The 17,028-nt window shown below is 42.8% G+C and overlaps 2 protein-coding genes across 2 annotated transcripts in view; one reads left to right on the forward strand and one right to left on the reverse strand.

Annotated features, from left to right (window-relative positions):
* ACTA2 (actin alpha 2, smooth muscle) overlaps positions 1 to 17,028 on the reverse strand; it is a 42,757-nt gene that overhangs the window by 23,533 nt on the left and 2,196 nt on the right. The gene's annotated exons all lie outside the window — the stretch shown is intronic.
* Positions 1,719 to 16,964, forward strand: FAS (Fas cell surface death receptor). Its single transcript, XM_087764504.1, has 9 exons — positions 1,719 to 1,838; positions 9,602 to 9,767; positions 10,352 to 10,486; positions 13,042 to 13,153; positions 13,661 to 13,725; positions 14,091 to 14,165; positions 14,305 to 14,372; positions 14,874 to 14,898; positions 15,685 to 16,964. Exons 1-9 carry the CDS (start codon positions 1,809 to 1,811, stop codon positions 16,098 to 16,100), a joined length of 1,092 nt encoding a protein of 363 aa, XP_087620630.1. The 5' UTR covers positions 1,719 to 1,808; the 3' UTR covers positions 16,101 to 16,964.

Genomic DNA, 17,028 nt, shown 5'->3' on the forward strand with positions numbered 1-17,028 from the left:
CCCCTACCCGCACGCAAATTTCTGCTAAAATTAACAGCCTCGGATACACACAGACTTGGGTTTGCCCAGTAGGACCTACAGATGTCTAACACGGGCACTGCACCTGAGAGGTGCCTTTCGTTCATCATACTCCGTACTGCCACTGGGAAGGCAAAGAGTTGATTGTTAAAGGATACTCCAAAGGCAGTATCTCTACAAATGCGTCAGCAGTACATTTCGGTTTATCCGGAAGTGGTTAAAAAGCCTGAAATATTTAAAACAGCAGCTATTTTTTGATGATGTTATGAACCCAGCTTATCTGTATGGCAGCTAAGAGCCATGCCAGCAGAAAACCTGAAGGGTTTCTGAAAATCCGAGTCATAAACCACTGATAAATGGTGTTTAAAATGAAAACGCCAGCTCAATTGCAACCATGGTCTTCTCAAGGCAACAGCATCATGTCAAAACCTGAAAGATCAAAACACGTATCGATATCTGACACCATCACGTTATTTCTAATGCTATGAAGGAGGACAGATTACCAGCATTTGAAACCACTGAAAGCTTGCAAGAAAAACACAAGGCGTGACCGGGAACGTTGCCCCAAAAAGCAGTGTTCTTTTACCCGGTGTGCAAAAAAAATTAATAGCACACGGAGTCGAGATATTTATTTCATGTCTGCGCAGAGATGGATGCTAGGTGGTAACTCCACAAAGCTAGCACACCTTGGTTAAGATACAGTGACATTTCATACATTCTGATTAGCTGTTATCAGTATTTTCACAATTCCACTTATTCATCCTTGCTTCTATTGGTTCTTACAAGCCCCGTTTCCACTTGTGTGCACAGTGTGTTTTAAATTTACAGAGCATGCTCAGTGGGTAGGGATCTTTGCTTGAGCCAGGGTCCTCCTTTCAGGAGATGTAGTTTTAATGTGTTAATTAGGATAGTTCACTCATGGTTCAAGTGATTATCACTTGGGCTTTATCAGCGGCTTTGTTTTCTCCTGCTTATCTTGGTATTTCCCTGATAGACTGTTTTGTGGTGTCCTCCTGTTTCTTCTCGCAGGCCAGGTCTTGTTAACTGTTTACAGAGTTTGATGAACCAATCCTTTCAAGAGGACAGCAAAAGGCAGTACCTTCTGCTGCAGTGAATTTAGCGTGTTCTGAACGACTGCTCCAGTCCTACGGATTCAGGACTCCCTGCCCCAAGCCCGTCCTTACCAATATTGCAAAATGGGAGTTTCCGCCCTTGGCGGGGAGGCAATTGCTCTACCCAGCAGTCGAAGCACATGAAGCAAATGGCTCTTGCCCAGCCCGACGTCTGTTGGCATTTTGCTTCGTGACTCCAGGGCCGTGCCTGGCATTCACAAGCTGCCAAGTGGGCGCGCCCGACCCCACACAGCCCAAACGCTTAAGATCCCCGTGGAGAGCGTGGTGCCCAAAAGGAGACCCAAAAGGAGCCGGCCTGCCCCTGCCTCCCGTTCACAGAGGGGAGCTCCGCGCAGAGAGCCGGGGGCTGCCGGCGGGCACCGCTGCCCGTCCCACGCCCGCGGGCCCACCGCGGGGCGGACGCCCCTGGCCCGGGCTGGCTCCCCACGCCGCGGGCCCCCGCGGGCGGGGCGGGGCGGGGCGGGGAAGGGGCCCGCTGCGGGCCGCGGTCCCCGGGGCGCCGCGCGGAGCCGGGGCGGGGCGAGGCGGGCCCGCGGCGTGTTTATCAACATGGGAGGAGCCGGGCGCGGGCAGGGCGCGGAGGCGCAGGCTGCCTGGCTGCCGTCGGGCCGCTTCCGCCTTGCCGGAGGGTGCGGGTCAGCGCTGGGCAGCGGCGGCATGGCCCGGGGACTCCTTCCCCTGCTCCTCGTAAGTGTCTGCCCGCGCGGGTGAGCGGGACGGGCGCCCCGGAGCCGGGCGGGGCGGGCGGCGGCGGGCCGGGCTGGCGCTCGGCGGCGGGGCCAGCCGTGGCCGGGCAGGGACGCGGGGTGCCGCGGCGGGCGGAGGCAGGAGCGCTGCCTGCAGCGCTGCCTGGTTTCTGATCGCCGCCGGCCGCGACAAACTTTTTTCCGAGATTTCTCCTAATTCATTTCGGCGATTTTTTTTTTTTCCCTTTAAAAAACCTACCTTCAGGCACTTTAGGATTTTACAGTCACTTCTTAGGGTGCCAGGTGAAGGGAAGTGGGCATTATGGAAAAACGGAGGGAAAGAAAAGGGGGATGGATGCAGGTGGCTGTCAGGGACACTGGGTCGTGTGCCATAGCTGCGGGGGACCTAGGGATAGCTGGCGTCGGCCTCTGTCCACAGCCACCCGGACCCGGCCGGAGACACTGGCGAGGCAGGTTCAGCATCCGCACGTAGCCAGCACGGCTAGGTCTGTGGCTGGGCATCTGCCCGCGCAAAGACCGCGTTGGTGAAAGCTGACTTGCGCTGCACCTCAGGGATCCAAACCAAGGTGATCTGGTAAAGCAACATAAAAGCGAATACCTGTGGCGGAGGAGCTTTGAACCACTACTGACAGTGACCTAGGGAAAACCAGGGAAATAGCCCAAGTCCGGCAGCATGACATGCAGCATTTACTGGAAGAAGTGGGGCAGGGCCTTGCTTTCTTGCCTTACTCATCCCCTGTGCACAGCATGAGTCTCTGCAGCTTCAGAGCTTAGGTCACGTGTCTAACTGTCGTCAGTAAAGTTACCTTCGCCAACACTCATGTTGAAGGGCTATTGTCAACGAGGAAGGTAAGGAAGGGTTTCAGTGTCTGCAGCACAGGGTTCTCCGCTGGCAGAGGTGCCTTAGGCCAACGAGCTGTAGGGGCAGCAAGCTCCTGGGCGGGAGACCTGGGCACATGCAGGTGCAGATGCCCCGCGGCAGCCCTGCTCCGACAGCCCAGAGATAGGATAGCGGGGATCGGGTGGGTGGTGGTAAGCCCTGCCGCATAGCAGAGCTGCGGCCTGCCTGGAAGCGTGGATGCGATGTACATTGCTTCCCCAGCCCCAATTCTCGCCTATTTCAGAGAGAACTCGCTGAAGTTCACATTCAAAATCTCTTCACAGTGTGGTTACATTGCTAATGAATGCAGTTTGCTTTGGGGTTTGGCAGGTTAAAATCACGTGTTAAGGTAAAAACTACTCAAATTCTGATCTGATATAACAGGTAGTAAACTAAAGTGATTCAGAGGGTTATATCCACACCCCTGCACAAAGCACCAGAGCATAGTTAAAGACAAAGAAGGATTGTCACCTGCTGACAGAGGTGTGTATTATCTATTCCTGTACAGGAACAGCAAACAACTGGCAGAAATGTCAGTCTAGCTCAATATCTTGGAACTATTCAGAATATAAATTAAGATTAGAAAATACTTTCTCTTTTCACACTGCTCCCAGAGAATACATATAATTTCTATTCTTATTTTCCACTTGTTTCCAAATTTCAATACCCCTTAGAAAGACTGTAGCACTCCCACATACTTTGTATTTTTAAAAAATTATGGGTTTTTTTTATTAGCATGTTGTTCCACTACTTATAAATCAGTAAAACTGGGCAGCATTTGACATACTAATTTGATTAAACCAGAACATGAAAGTAGTTTGTTGAATGAGACCTCAATTTTGCAAGGAACTCCATGTTGCACTAAAGTAGAAGCAGTTGCAGGGGTAGTCATGCAAAATAGCAATGGCCTACGTAGTTAGAAAACATCCAACTTTACCCTGTAAACCGAGCCACAAAACCACATATCACTCAGAGACGCACTCTAAAGGAATAGGCGATCTTAAGAGAGTGAAGTGTGACTGACATATTTTGTAATTATCTGATACGACTACAAAGCAGGCAGTTTTCTGGAAATTTAGAAGACATACCTTTGAAAACAGGACTCCTACATTGCTGCGCTAACCCCTCCTCCTCATTTCCCAGACAACTAATGCACCCATTTAAATGTGTACATATAAATAGCCCTAAAGTCATGGGATGACCCAAGACTCAAGTGAAAAATGTACGTTCCCCAATTCTGGAAACATTTGTCTGCTCAGGTTTCCACAGTTAACTGCCTTTATCTTTGAGGCAACTCACTGAACAAAGAGAAAGTGCCAACAAGAAAACTGTACTGTGTCACAAAAGGAAAAGGGAGAAGAGTTGCTAAATTTCTGCAATGTCCAGCTCTTATTCATCCTTAGCCACAACATCATGAAAGTGAGGTGGGAGCTGTTAATATTGCTCCAGTGCTCCAAAATTGTGTTGTATTTATTAGGTGTTCACTAGTACAGTACTCCTAAAAACCAAAATTAAAAAACAAACGAAATGACCAACCATACAACCCCCACTCCCCAATATATTGCCATAATTTGCATGTGAGTCAGCTGAGATGTGAAATAGTAACGGATTGAATTTGGACAGCGACTATTTTCAGACACTGGACAGTAACTGAGGCTTCTTGCTGTCACAGACACTAAACATATGCATCTCACTTGAAATTTAAGAAGCTCACGATGCTTTTAGTTATGGAGAAATACCAACTCCCATTGCTGGGCTTCAGAAAATGGAACTGGATTCTTTTTATCCTTCTCATAAAAGATTTTAGAACATGAAACACTATTTTTAGTGGTTACTTTGGTGCTAGCTATCAACTTCTGCCTTGGGGGGGGAAAGAGATGGGGGAAAAATGATACTGGAGATACTGGAAGCAGAAATTACTTATCATAGTAAAAGAACTGGAGTAGAGAATCCTCTTAACAAGCAGTGTGAAATTAATTGCTCTTTGAAAAAGCCATCCTGACAAGGTTAATATAAGGGAGATTAATTACATAGAAAACTGTATTAAAATGGAGCTAACTCTAGCAACCATTTGTCAAAAGTACCAGAAGCAAATCAAAACTCAGAAAATGAATTAAAGTTTTTCTCAGCTTCCACTAGGCAAAAAAGCAAGAAAAATCCCCCCTTCCCCCTTTTTTAACACTTAGAAAGCCCCTGATGATCTCATGCATGTTGCCCCATGTAACAAATGTGGAGTGGAAAAAAAAGGCCACCAAGTTCTGAAGGCATCAGCCTCCTCATCCATAGGCATCTATGGACTAGAAATGGGAGAAGTGGTTTGCTAAAACTAAAATGTATTATAAAGATAACAGGAGAAAGCAGAGACAATTTTTTTTCTCAGGGTTAAAAGTTATAAAGCTTTAAAAAGTCCTGTATGCAAATAACATGTTCACACACTTCCAAAGCTGAGATGACATCCCCATAAGGTAGGTCTGCTGAAGCTTTTCAGTTGAAGGAAGTTGACCCATTATGAAGAATACTCTGATACAGGAAGAATCGGAGGTCTGAGAATCCCAAAATGACACGAGTTTTCAAAGAAACTGAAGTTCCTGTCACTCTGCCCTGGCAACGCAAATGAAAAGAGGTTTTATAAGTCTGCTTAGAAGATGCCTGCTGGTGAAAGCATTTTGGAGGACTCTGTAGGAGTGAAGGAGAGGGAGGAGGTAGAAAGCCCTCTTAAATGTCTGAGCAATGCAAAAGGAGAGAAACTAAAAAGTTTGGGGTCGTGATATTTTTTATGGATTCTGCTAACGTTAGATATCCCTGATTGATTAATTTGATTCCCATTGACTGCTTAATTCAATCTAAGTCTTCAGTTTAGATATGACAACTATTTTTTTAGGTTAAGATAAGAAGGGTAGAAGAGAGCCTCTGTGAGTCATTTTTGGCTGAAAACATACAGCCGCTGTTTGAATGTACACATCATAAAAAAGCACCTATCACCCCATACTATGTAAAAGCCCCTAAAGTGCTTCCTTTCCACTACTAGCACTTGCTGCTCAGTGACAAACAGGGAAAGCAACTGAGGTGTGCACAGGAAGCTAAATGACTATTGACTTTTTTTTCCTATAAGACACACTAAAATTTTTATATAGCAAATGAATTGCTTTTAAGAGGGTGCAAATCCAGGAGGAGAAAAAAAAGTTTGAAAAAATTAAGGCGTTGCTTTGAAAAATCTCCACAGTTCTCTGATTATTCCTTGTAACGGAAGGCAGCGTAAGACGTCCCTGCAAGCAGAAGCGAGGTAGATGTTTGGTGCTGTTGAAACGTAAAATTCTGAGAAGTGATCCCCACTTCTTGTAAGTGTACCAGGAAGTTCATCTCCGTGAGCGACACGGGAGGGCTTCCATCAGAAGGTGCTATATTTCTGTGTCCCCCCCCCCGCATCAGCATAGCTTGTTCGTGTAAAAACATAAGCAAGAGGCGGAGGGGCTTGTTAGCATGAGGGAAGGCTGCGTCTGTGCACGCACTGTGATTGTAGGCGTTCAATAAACACAAAAAAAAATCAGCTAAGTTTTACTGATATTAGTCATTTAGAAAGATGTTTCCTTCTTTCATTATATCCCATTTTCTGCACGACTCTGGACATTTTCTTTCTTTGTGTGCTCTGTGCTTCATCAGTGCCCTTCAGTTTCTCTGTTGTGCCCAGGTACTGTTTGTGGGTGCGTTAGGGCTGTGGTAACCTTCGCTCTCCCTCTTCTCTTTACTGTTGCCCAGGATCTTCCCCCCTTGTCCCTCCCCCCAAAATGGCTTGACTTCTCTGGTCTGAAAAGGGGAGATCAGGGTGCCGACAGCAGGATGCAGGGTGTCCCTGTGGGTGCAGAGCTTCGCCAGGTGTGGCTGAGAGGGCAGGCGAGGAGGAGGGAGCGGGGCCCTCATGGCAGGGTGAGCACGGCCGAGCCGGGGCAGGTTCATCAGAGCATCGTCGGCTGCGGTGTTCGAGCACAGCAGGGAGCGGTCGGCAGCACCGTTGCCGCGCTCCTCGCTCGCCCCACTGAGTCACAGTTCCTCCGTCGGCGCGGGGAGATGAAGTAGTCATTTCCCCACCAATTTCCTCACACCGCAAGCGGCGTTTGCGTTGGCCCGCCACGCACCCAAGCCACGCCACCTGCCTTCAGGGCTGGAAGCCTTCTGGCGCCATCGGCTTTCCTGGGGCGGCCAAAGATCCATCGTGCTGTCTCAGGGCCTCCCCACCCTGGCGACTGCCTCGCTTCCGGACCCTTCTGCAGGCCAAGGCCTCGTGGCAGGCAGGCCAGTCCGGGTGTCACAATCCTCCAGCTCCGAGAGCCGAGGCAACACGTGTCCCCCCGCTGTGGTCCCGTGGCCGTCCCCTCCCTCGGCCCAGTCTGACACGTGGCAGAGGAGCAACAGAGGAGCGATGGAGGGGCAGGGCTTCACCTTGCTTCAGGGAAAGCCAAACCAGACTGGACGTACGTCCTTGACTACACTTTAGTAATTATTTTTTAATCGGACTTTCTATCCCAGTTTTTAGTAAGACGGTTCTCCCAGGCAAGGAAAACAAGTCACGCTGATTTGGCACATCCATTTGACAGCTTCTGTTAAGGCCTTACATTAACGTTAACCTTTTAACATCATTGCACTGGGATTCAGAGAAGAGCACCCTCAAAGCTTTGGCAGCAAAGGAAGAGAGTCAGAGCGCCGAACAAGGGAAGTGACGGGCTGAGCGTGCGTACCCAGCTTCTCAAGTGCTAAACTGCCTTTTAGCAGCTGAAGCTTCTCTCCTCCAGGTGCAAAGAAAGGCCTTCTTAATTTCAGTCTAGTAACTAATATTATATAAATTTTAAAACAGATGGCTGCTAAGGAAAGAAAATGCTTTTCACCTTCCCATCTCTGAATAGACTAGAGCATCAAAAGAAGTGGCTACTTGTAGAAGTCAGCAGACAGTGCTCATATTGGTTACTTCAATTAATTAGCCACAGATAATACTTCTTTCACTTGAGAGCCCAGTTTGAAATCCAAACCCATTTTTCAGCAAGTTAATATTTAAGATAATTAAAGTTTTCTGCATCTAACTAAAGTTACGGTCAGCGTCCAAGCAGTTTCACACAAAATCGTGAAGATTGAATTAACCAGCCATTAAATGTCACCCTCTGGCAGGAAAAAAAAAAGTGTAACAATAAAAATAACCAGTCCTCAAATTACTAGAGAATTCCTTAAATATGTCCCTTGTTGTTGGCATTAGCAGATACAGTCAAATTTGTATTAAGCTGCAATTCAAAAGTGTTCAAAGATAACCAGCCATTCAGAATTAACCTCTTTCAAATACACAAGACAAAATGAAAAATAAATTATTCTAGTCAAGGTGTTCTGCATGCTGATTTAAAATGCCAGTGAATCTGTGATCAGCAGGACTTTTAGTCCACGCGGTGTGCCATTGGTACGAGGATTTGACAGTTTTGTTGTATTGCACCTCATTCCCCACTAATCTCCTTTCTGAAAAAGATACCCTGCCGTCCCTCTGCTTCACAACTTGGCCTGTTCTTTCATTTTGCTAAGGACAATAGCATTGCTCCATTTCTTCCCAGGCATTGTTTTTCCCCCTTCCTCGGTATCCCTCACAGTGTATATCTCCGAGTCTTTTGTAAAATACGAGACTATTTTTTTTAATTAAAGAGGAGCAAGAACAGTGAATGTAGATCTCAGCTTAGATGTTGAGACTTCAAACGCTTCAAGACAAGGACTGTCTTAATTTTTTCTGTTACAGCTCCACACAGATAGTAACATACAAGTAAAATAAATGGTGAAAATCTTCAAATCACTCCAAACTATCAGCAGAAACTGGATAAAGTAAAGGCAGGCTGTCCTTCATAATAACATTTCTAGGAGGGAATCTGGTTCTCTAGCCAACAAGCATTACGTAGCTCCATTATATAGACATCTCATACTTGGTGCATGCAAATTATATACAGAAGTCCACACAAACCATTGCCAAGAGGAAGGCAAACTACAGCAGATCCATCCTTCTCATTTTCCCACCTTACTCCCAAAATAGAAAAAAAGAATGGCTTGTCCTCTAGTCTACAGTGCTTTCTTATCATCATGAAAAGAGGCAGGACAGCGATGGCTAGTAAAGTTACTACTGACTAGTAACAGGAAAACAAATTAAAAAACCAAGCACTATGCAATTTCACTTGACAGTGCATTCAAATTGGATCAGGGTATAAATTAATTTGAAAGGAGAGTGGTACTTCTTTCAGGAATATATAGGCATCACCTGCTGAGGAGAAAAATAATTGAATTGGAAAACAAAGTGATAACAAGATCATTTTAGAAATCTGGTATTTTTGGCTGAGATTAAAACATTCAGGTTTTTTATTCTTCACAGATGCATTAACACTGTTCAGTTTGCAAGCAAGAGTAGGGTGGCAAGAAATTAAGAAATATCATTTCTATTAAGGAAGTTTTCTATGAAAGATTATTAGTACTGGCTAAGAAAGGGCAGATTTAGGCACAGTGATCTGAGGCAGAGAAAGCTCTTCAGGAAAATAATGGGAGTTCCTTTGCTTTGCACTATAATTAGGGATATGAGGCCATCTGTTACAACTCGGATGTATGGGCCTGTTCTCAAGCATTGATGTTCAAACGATCAGTACTTGTAGTGGTAGGATTGACAGCATTAAATCTAATATGTGCCCTCATTGCCCATTAGCTCTTCTGAAGTAATGAACAACTTTAATGAGGGGGCGAATATCAATGTTTAGCAATAGAGTAACGGTACTGATGTACTCTGTGCTAGTAGTAAAACACACCTACAGTCCTTGACAGTTCGGGTTTTTTTATAACTTGCTGTTCTTCTCTCCTAGGTGGTTGTCTTAATTATTGAAACACAGTGCAAAAATGATACTGAAGCTCTAATACACATAGCATACAATAAATCAATTACAAGGAGGATCATTGCTAAGAGGAACACTAAGTGTAAGCTGAATGAATACAGTTTACATGATGAGTGTTGCAAGAAATGTGAACGTGGTGAGTATCGTTATAAGACTGTGTTGAAAAGTCATTAAGAGTGGAAACCACAACATGTACAATTGCTTTCTGCTGGGATAGCTAAGCGGCATCCTGTGGTTTCCTAGATGCAATACTTCATTCTAGCTGTATCTTTATTACAGGACATCAGACACCTCAAAAGGATTTCTTGAGCTCAGTGCACCAATAACGTTTCACTACAGATAGTAGTTCTCGCATAACATGCTTGTCACAAAACAGCTAAGAATTACATAGACATCTTTGAAAGAGGTTAAAAAAGTGCAAGCACAGGCTTTTGCCTATGAGAATCCATATATTCATGGGTTTTCCAATTTTGCATGTACAGTTTTGTTTGATGTGTTCTCCTTCAGTCCTAAATTGAAGGAAGAGGGAGGATAATCAGATTTTATGTATACTACATTCCTGAAGAGCATATATGTATGCATAAAGAATATAGATTCTGTCCATACTTGTAAATCAAAAAGTATTGGGGATTAAAAAGAAAGTCTGACATAGGTCTTAGAGCTGATGGCTTCTGTCCAAAGGTATTGCAAATCTTAATTCTTGTTTTTCTGTCTCTACAGGTTTTGTTAAAAAAACCGTCTGCCCAAAAGATATTAACAAAGACTGTAGTCTATGTAAAAATGGAAAAGAGTACATGGATCATGACAACGATTTGGACAAATGTTTGAGGTGCTCTTCATGTGACAGGATATTAGGTACATCCATAGAAATTGCAACTCTAGCAATGGCTCTTTTTTGATACAGGATTTGACTGAAAAGTCTCCACAATCCCTGAATAGTGGGTAGCATGCAGATTAAAATGTTTTAGTGGTAGTACATGAAGGAATTTATGACAAAGTAAGTCATAAGTTTATCCCCCAGTTCCCCTTCGTCAGGCACAAAGTAGGAAGAAGAACAAGCTATGTCGGTCCATTATTTCTCCTTATATCTGTCTTTGCTCAGCCAAAGCAGTCCTTGCAAAACAGACCCTGTACAAACTGGTTAGAGTCAAGGAAGAAAAGCGCTCTCTCTTCTTCACCCTCTATTTAGAAGAAGAGGGGTGTTGTAAGAAGCAGGGATGAGAGAATTCCCAATGGTTTCTTTTGTAGTCTTTCATGTAAATAGTAATATTATTTAAAATCGCTGGAGCTGATAGAGTGATATCTCTTATACATTCAAGATCCTGTGTGGGTTATAGGACCAAATTATGAGACTGAGGCATGCCCTACTGGGTCAGACCAGTGGTCCACCTACCCCAGTATTCTGCATTCAGAAGTGGAGGCAAGAGATGCTATTTAGAAAAAAACACAAACAAACCTGTCTACTTTCTGTGGTCTGTTCCCTGCAAAGTCTACCAGCATCCACAGTTGCGGGAAAGGACGTTAGAAGGTCCATCCCTACCTAGTCATTGTAGTATCCATTTATGAGCCCTTTGTGCATGAACCTGCTGAGGGACAGCAGGTTCCAGAAATTCACTACCTGTTGCATAAATACCCATCGTAGATTTTTTTTTTTTTTTTAATCCATTAAACTGATCTCCTACCAGTTCTACCAGGTGTCCTATAGTTCTAGTATACCTGGATGTAGGGAATCATAGTTCTGCATTCCTCATATCCAAAATTGAGTTTGGTGAGCGGAGAGACAGCTCTTAACTCCAATATGGTTGTACTCAGATCATCTGCTGGAATATCAATCTTTAGTGCTTTCCCCTTCTTGTAACACCTCCATATGCATAGAAAATTTTCCTCTCATTAGCTACTATAATAAGCATTTTTGGATGGGTAGTGGAGTACAGCAAAACAATTCAGCATTTTGTACAGTGCCACAAAGGAAACTATTAGCTAAACTGAAGGGGAAAGAAAGGTTACTAGGATGACTAGTCCATTATCCCATGGACAATAATGTAGTTGAAGAGAAGTCAGTAGAAAACATTAGGGAGGAGGAAAATTGCCACTGAAGTTCCATGAGAACCATTATTAGGATCATTCATGTTTGATATTTTCATGAATGGCTTCAACACTGGTTTCACAGTAGAGCTTCATCAAATTTTGAAAGATAACATGTTTTCCCATTACAGCAGGGCACTGAATGTGATAACTCAAAAATCCCCTTTTATACCTATATGCCTATGAAAGTAGCTTTCATAGTAGTGTCGCGGTTTAACCGCAGCCAGCAACTAAGCACCACACAGCCGCTTGCTCACTCTCCCCCCTGGTGGGATGGGGGAGAGAATCAGAAGGGTAAAAGCGAGAAAACTCATGGGTTGAGATAAGAACAGTTTAATAATTGAAATAAAATAAAAGTAAAATAGTAGTAGTGATAATAATATACAAAGCAAGTGACGCACAGTGCAATTGCTCACCACCTACTGACTGACACCCAGCCAGTCCCTGAGCAGTGGTCCCCCCATCTCAGCCAACTCCCCCAGTTTATATACTGAACATGACATCATACGGTACAGAATAGCCCTTTGGCCAGTCTGGGTCAGCTGTCCTGGCTGTGTCCCCTCCCAGCTTTTTGCGCACCTCGCAGAGCATGGGAAGCTGAAAAGCCCTTGACTAGTGTAAGAACTACTTAGCAACAACTAAAACATCAGTAGGTTATCAACATTATTCTCATCGTAAATCCAAAACACAGCACTATACCAGCTACTAGGAAGAAAATTAACTCTATCCCAGCTGAAACCAGGACAAGTAGGTAGATATTTAAGTAATTTTTCGTGCAGAAATAATTTTTCATAGATGGAGATATAGCTTCATCATATGCACTGAGGATAGGAGAAAATTAATTCACTTGTTTTGATACTTAAGCAGGGAATATGTTACCCAAAAGAGAAAGTGGAATTCCTCACCATTGGAGGTCCTCAAGAAGAGAGAAACTTGTTGTCTGTCAGGGAGAGTAAAGAACTTGTCTCTGACATCAAGCAGGGAGATGGGGTACGTGATCTTCCGAGTTTGCTTACGGCTTTACACTTCTGAATGGGAAAAAGAAGCTGACCACATTTGGCCGTGCCATATGAGTCCTCTTCTAGCAAGTACTTTATCGTGCGATCAGGTTTTTGAGCTCTTGGCCAGCAGAGGTCTCTTTGCCATCTCCATATTTCCAGTGCTCCTGCAGCAGGGCTCCTTATAAAAAAGCTATGTTGTTCTTACAATTAAGCCTCACCAGTGCCAGCAGTGGTAGAGATAAAAGCACACAAGTCTGCGGACAAGAGCTGGTGCACAGAGGCCTGGCTCTTTCAAACTAATAAACTTTAAGAAATTTATTTTAGGTTTGGAGGTTGCAAAGAACTGTACCCCAACAAAGAACACGAAATGTACCTGTGCGAAGAACCATTTTTGCAATTCTTCTATACCATGTGGGCACTGTGATCGATGTAGCACGTAAGTTTATGCCTTCATCGTTAAATATGAAATTGTTAATATCATATGTTATCACACTTTTTTCCAGTCAGTTTCAAGACAGAGGCTAAGGTAATGTATAACCTGAGGGAAAACGTACTAGTTTTCATTTGCGCTTAGCTTATTGAGCTGACTTAGCTCAGTCAACTTAACTTGCATCCATGCGGGCTTTCCAAAGGCACACAGAAAAACTTGTATACATCCACTAAGTCTGTATATACTTTTCAAAAAACGTCATTAAGTATCTGAGCTTTTCTGTTGTCTTTGTGTGATCTACTGTTACATCTAGAAAGTCATTTCCACACCTTTTTTCACTCCCATACCTTTCCATACCATTTTCATACCTATTAAATTCCAAACTCCAACATCTTGATATATGAAATATTTAGCTGATAAAAAGTGTTAGAAGATTTTTATTTGCTCTGTTGACAGAGTTTATAAAGAGAAAAAAACAAATCCCGTAATAATTTTTGTTCATATTTTCTGCAGATGTGAAGGTGGCGTAATTGAAAAACAATGTACTTCAACTTCAGACACTGTGTGCAGAATGAAAGGTACCATTTTAAAACCTAGCATAGTCTAGCATCTGCTGTATTTTGAGAGGCTATTGCAATAGTACTGTTCTACACAACAGCCCATAGTGATTCCTGACAGCTAAAGGCATCTTATCTACTGGGCCCTGTACTGACCTGCAGAGCATGATTGCTCTTTTCACTTGATCACTGTGCAGTTGTAGGAGCTATTACTGCTTTTTAGGGGCTCATGACAGGTAGGACTTTAACAAAGAAGTAGCTTCTGCCATTAGGAGACAGCAGAAAGGCTTTTATAATCTGACGCAATCTTGTTTAAAATTCAGAGCGTGTTGCTGTATTGCATTTCTCAACTTAACTTTCATGTAATGTTTCCAATGTTCCAACAGAAACAGGAGTGCTATGGTGGCCCATTGCTTTGATAGCTGTGTTATCACTACTAGCAGCTGGAGTAATATTCTGGTGTAAGTGATTCCCTATTCCTTATTCCTGTCATACTCTGAATAAGATATTCAGCTGCTTACTCAATGTAATTTTATATTCTTGGAGTTCAGAGGAGAGATATACTCTGATCTGGATTTTAAAAATGCTTTTTTGTTTCAGACAGGAGAAAATGGAAGGGTCTTACTAGGAAGGAGAAAACAGAGGCCTCCACGATAGAGGCTTCTTATGTAAGTATTGTTGCTTAGATCACAAAAAACTCAGCTTCATGCAAGGAACTTTGTTCCATTTAAATTACACTGGGACTCCCCAGGCATGTGCATGCCTCTCTTCCATGACATTAATGAAGTAAATTTCACCACGAGGACTCTTTTGGGAGAAGTAAGAGAAACCCTGTATTATTTCTTCAGAATTTGTTGACATGCTTCCTAAGTTACATGACCAAGATCGAAACTTCATAAATCACCAGGCCTCCGCTGACCCAGGGTGCCTGCCCCTGTGCATACTTTTAGGCAATAGCAATTGTACGGTGATTCCCCAAGCTTACCCAAGTCAAAAGAGGTCTGTCTGTCTGTCTGATCTGATTCCCTTGCTTGTAAAACAGGAGAATCATTGAGAAAACTAAAAGAAAACTACAGAAGTCGTGTTATGAAATGTGTTTATCCTCTTATACAAGGTTGGTGCTTTACAAAATTTGTTTCCACTCATTTCTTTCTTGCTTCTCTTTTCAGGAGAATGTACAACTCCTATACACAGGTAAGAGACAAGTAATTTCTCAAAATTCAGTAGAAGAAAAAAATACAGACATGTAAATCCTACACTAAAAAAAAGGGTATTTTAATGTAGACTTTGCCACCGCCTACAGCTGTCATTCTAGCACAACAGTGAACATGCCAGTTCATATTGTGCTTTTTAAGGCATTTAGCGGTATTGTGGAAGTTTTGCCTCAGGAGGAATTTCTGTTGTATAGGAAGCAATTACTAATTGACAAAAGGTGAATTTCTGGTTTGCATATGGTACAGACACTACGAGGCAGCAAGCTGGATTTTTAGAATCATATATAATTATGATAATGGTGTAGTCCCACACCCAGCAGTGGGATCGCAGAAACACAAACAAGGGCGTATGCACACTAGCAACACACAATAGGAAAAGAACATAAGCTCCAAGGCTATATCACAACAAAAGACCTGTCCTGTTCAGGACCTTTCCCAACACTATTTTGAGGAAAACACATACACGAGGGATGACCAGACTAATGATAGAGGACAGAATAGGTAACAGAGGGAACTGAGATTCTATTTCAAGTGGTAGAAAGCAATATGGATGCAACCCGAAATATTTGAATTACCTAGCATTTGGTAGGAACATGTAAAAGCAGACCCGTTATATATTGTAGAAAATCACATATAAGACATACTGAGTCATGAATACCTGAAACTTAATCTATTTTGCATAGGAGAAGTATCAACTCTGAGCGCAGGTGATGAAAACCAGTAAGATATAAGTGCCAAGAGCATTAATTTCCTTTTATGCTTCTAGATGTTGACCTGAGCAGCCATGTTGCTGGTATTGTGGAGGAGATGACACTCCAAGAAGTCAAGACATTTGTTCGTAATCACAAAGTACCAGAACCTGTCATAGATCAAACTGTTCGGGATTATGTTAGTGATACATCTGAACAGAAGATTAAGCTGTTTCAAGTCTGGTATCAAAGACATGGGATAAAAGGAGCCTATGGAACCCTAATAAGGAGCCTGAGAGAGTTTAAAATGTGCGCTGCAGCTGATAAAATAGAGGAAAAATTGAAGGCAGCTGTTTCCAGCTGTCAAGAAGGGGGACAGTCTTATAATGATGACACTGAGCAAAGCAAAACCTGCACTCAGGAAGGTAGAAACTCCTATGATGATAGTGCTGAGCTAAGTAAAACCTATTCTGGTAGTTTGGAAGAGACATAGCATGGAGTCATTTGAAAATTATTTCTGACTGAATTAGTATTTTTCTAATAATGTAAATAACAAAGCTTTTAAATGCCATTTTCATTGGCAGTTCTGATTGATTCAAGGAAGTTATAATATGAACAAGAAATAATTGTTATTTTTGTAGCAACAGCTTTCCTTTAAAAAAAGTTTTAGCTTTTTTTTGGTTGTTAAGAACTGGGAGGAGAAGTTTTATGGCTTATTTACTAAAAGGTAAAATATAAGAGCCCAGCTATAGGATTCACTACAAGAAGAAAGTAGTAGTCATTATTTGAAGAAAAGGTTTAATCTAAATGTATGGTCCTGCATTACTTAATTGATTGTTATGCTTACATTAAAATTGTGGGATATTGCATTTTTCAAAGTGAAAACTGGTGTTAAGAGCCTGTGAAGTATACCAGGAAGAATACTTGAACAAAAAAAAAAATTATATAACATACACCTGATTAATTTTTAATAGAGGTGTTGCTGTGTAAATAAATTCTACTCTGTTGTAAATAGGGTTTCTCCTTTGTATAAGAGCACCTGTGTGTGTGACTATCCTGAGTTTTGTAGATGTGTGTATATATTTATGTGTATATATGTGCAAGTTTTCTATGCAAAAGCTTCCAGTGCTAAGTAATAATTATTATTTCCCTTGTTCTCTGCAATAATTCCAAGCATTTTCTAATGCTAAAACCCTTCAAAGAAGCAGGAGCTGAAGCAGCACAGCAGAACCATGATTTTTGGAAGGCAACCTGCAGAAGCTATAAAGTCTCCATAAGCAAGTGTGCAACGCTAGCTTTTCTAATGCAGGAACTGATACAAGAAAACATTGTCATTAAAAAAAAAAAATCCACATAGTGCATGACTTCTGTCTTTCCTTCTTATCGTGCAACCTATAGATGTCATTTTTAAGTTTTCTTTT

The sequence above is a fragment of the Nipponia nippon genome, unplaced genomic scaffold (assembly GCF_047370975.1).
Source record: "Nipponia nippon isolate SJK-2023a ecotype South Korea unplaced genomic scaffold, ASM4737097v1 scaffold_3, whole genome shotgun sequence".
Lineage (NCBI taxonomy): Eukaryota > Metazoa > Chordata > Aves > Pelecaniformes > Threskiornithidae > Nipponia > Nipponia nippon.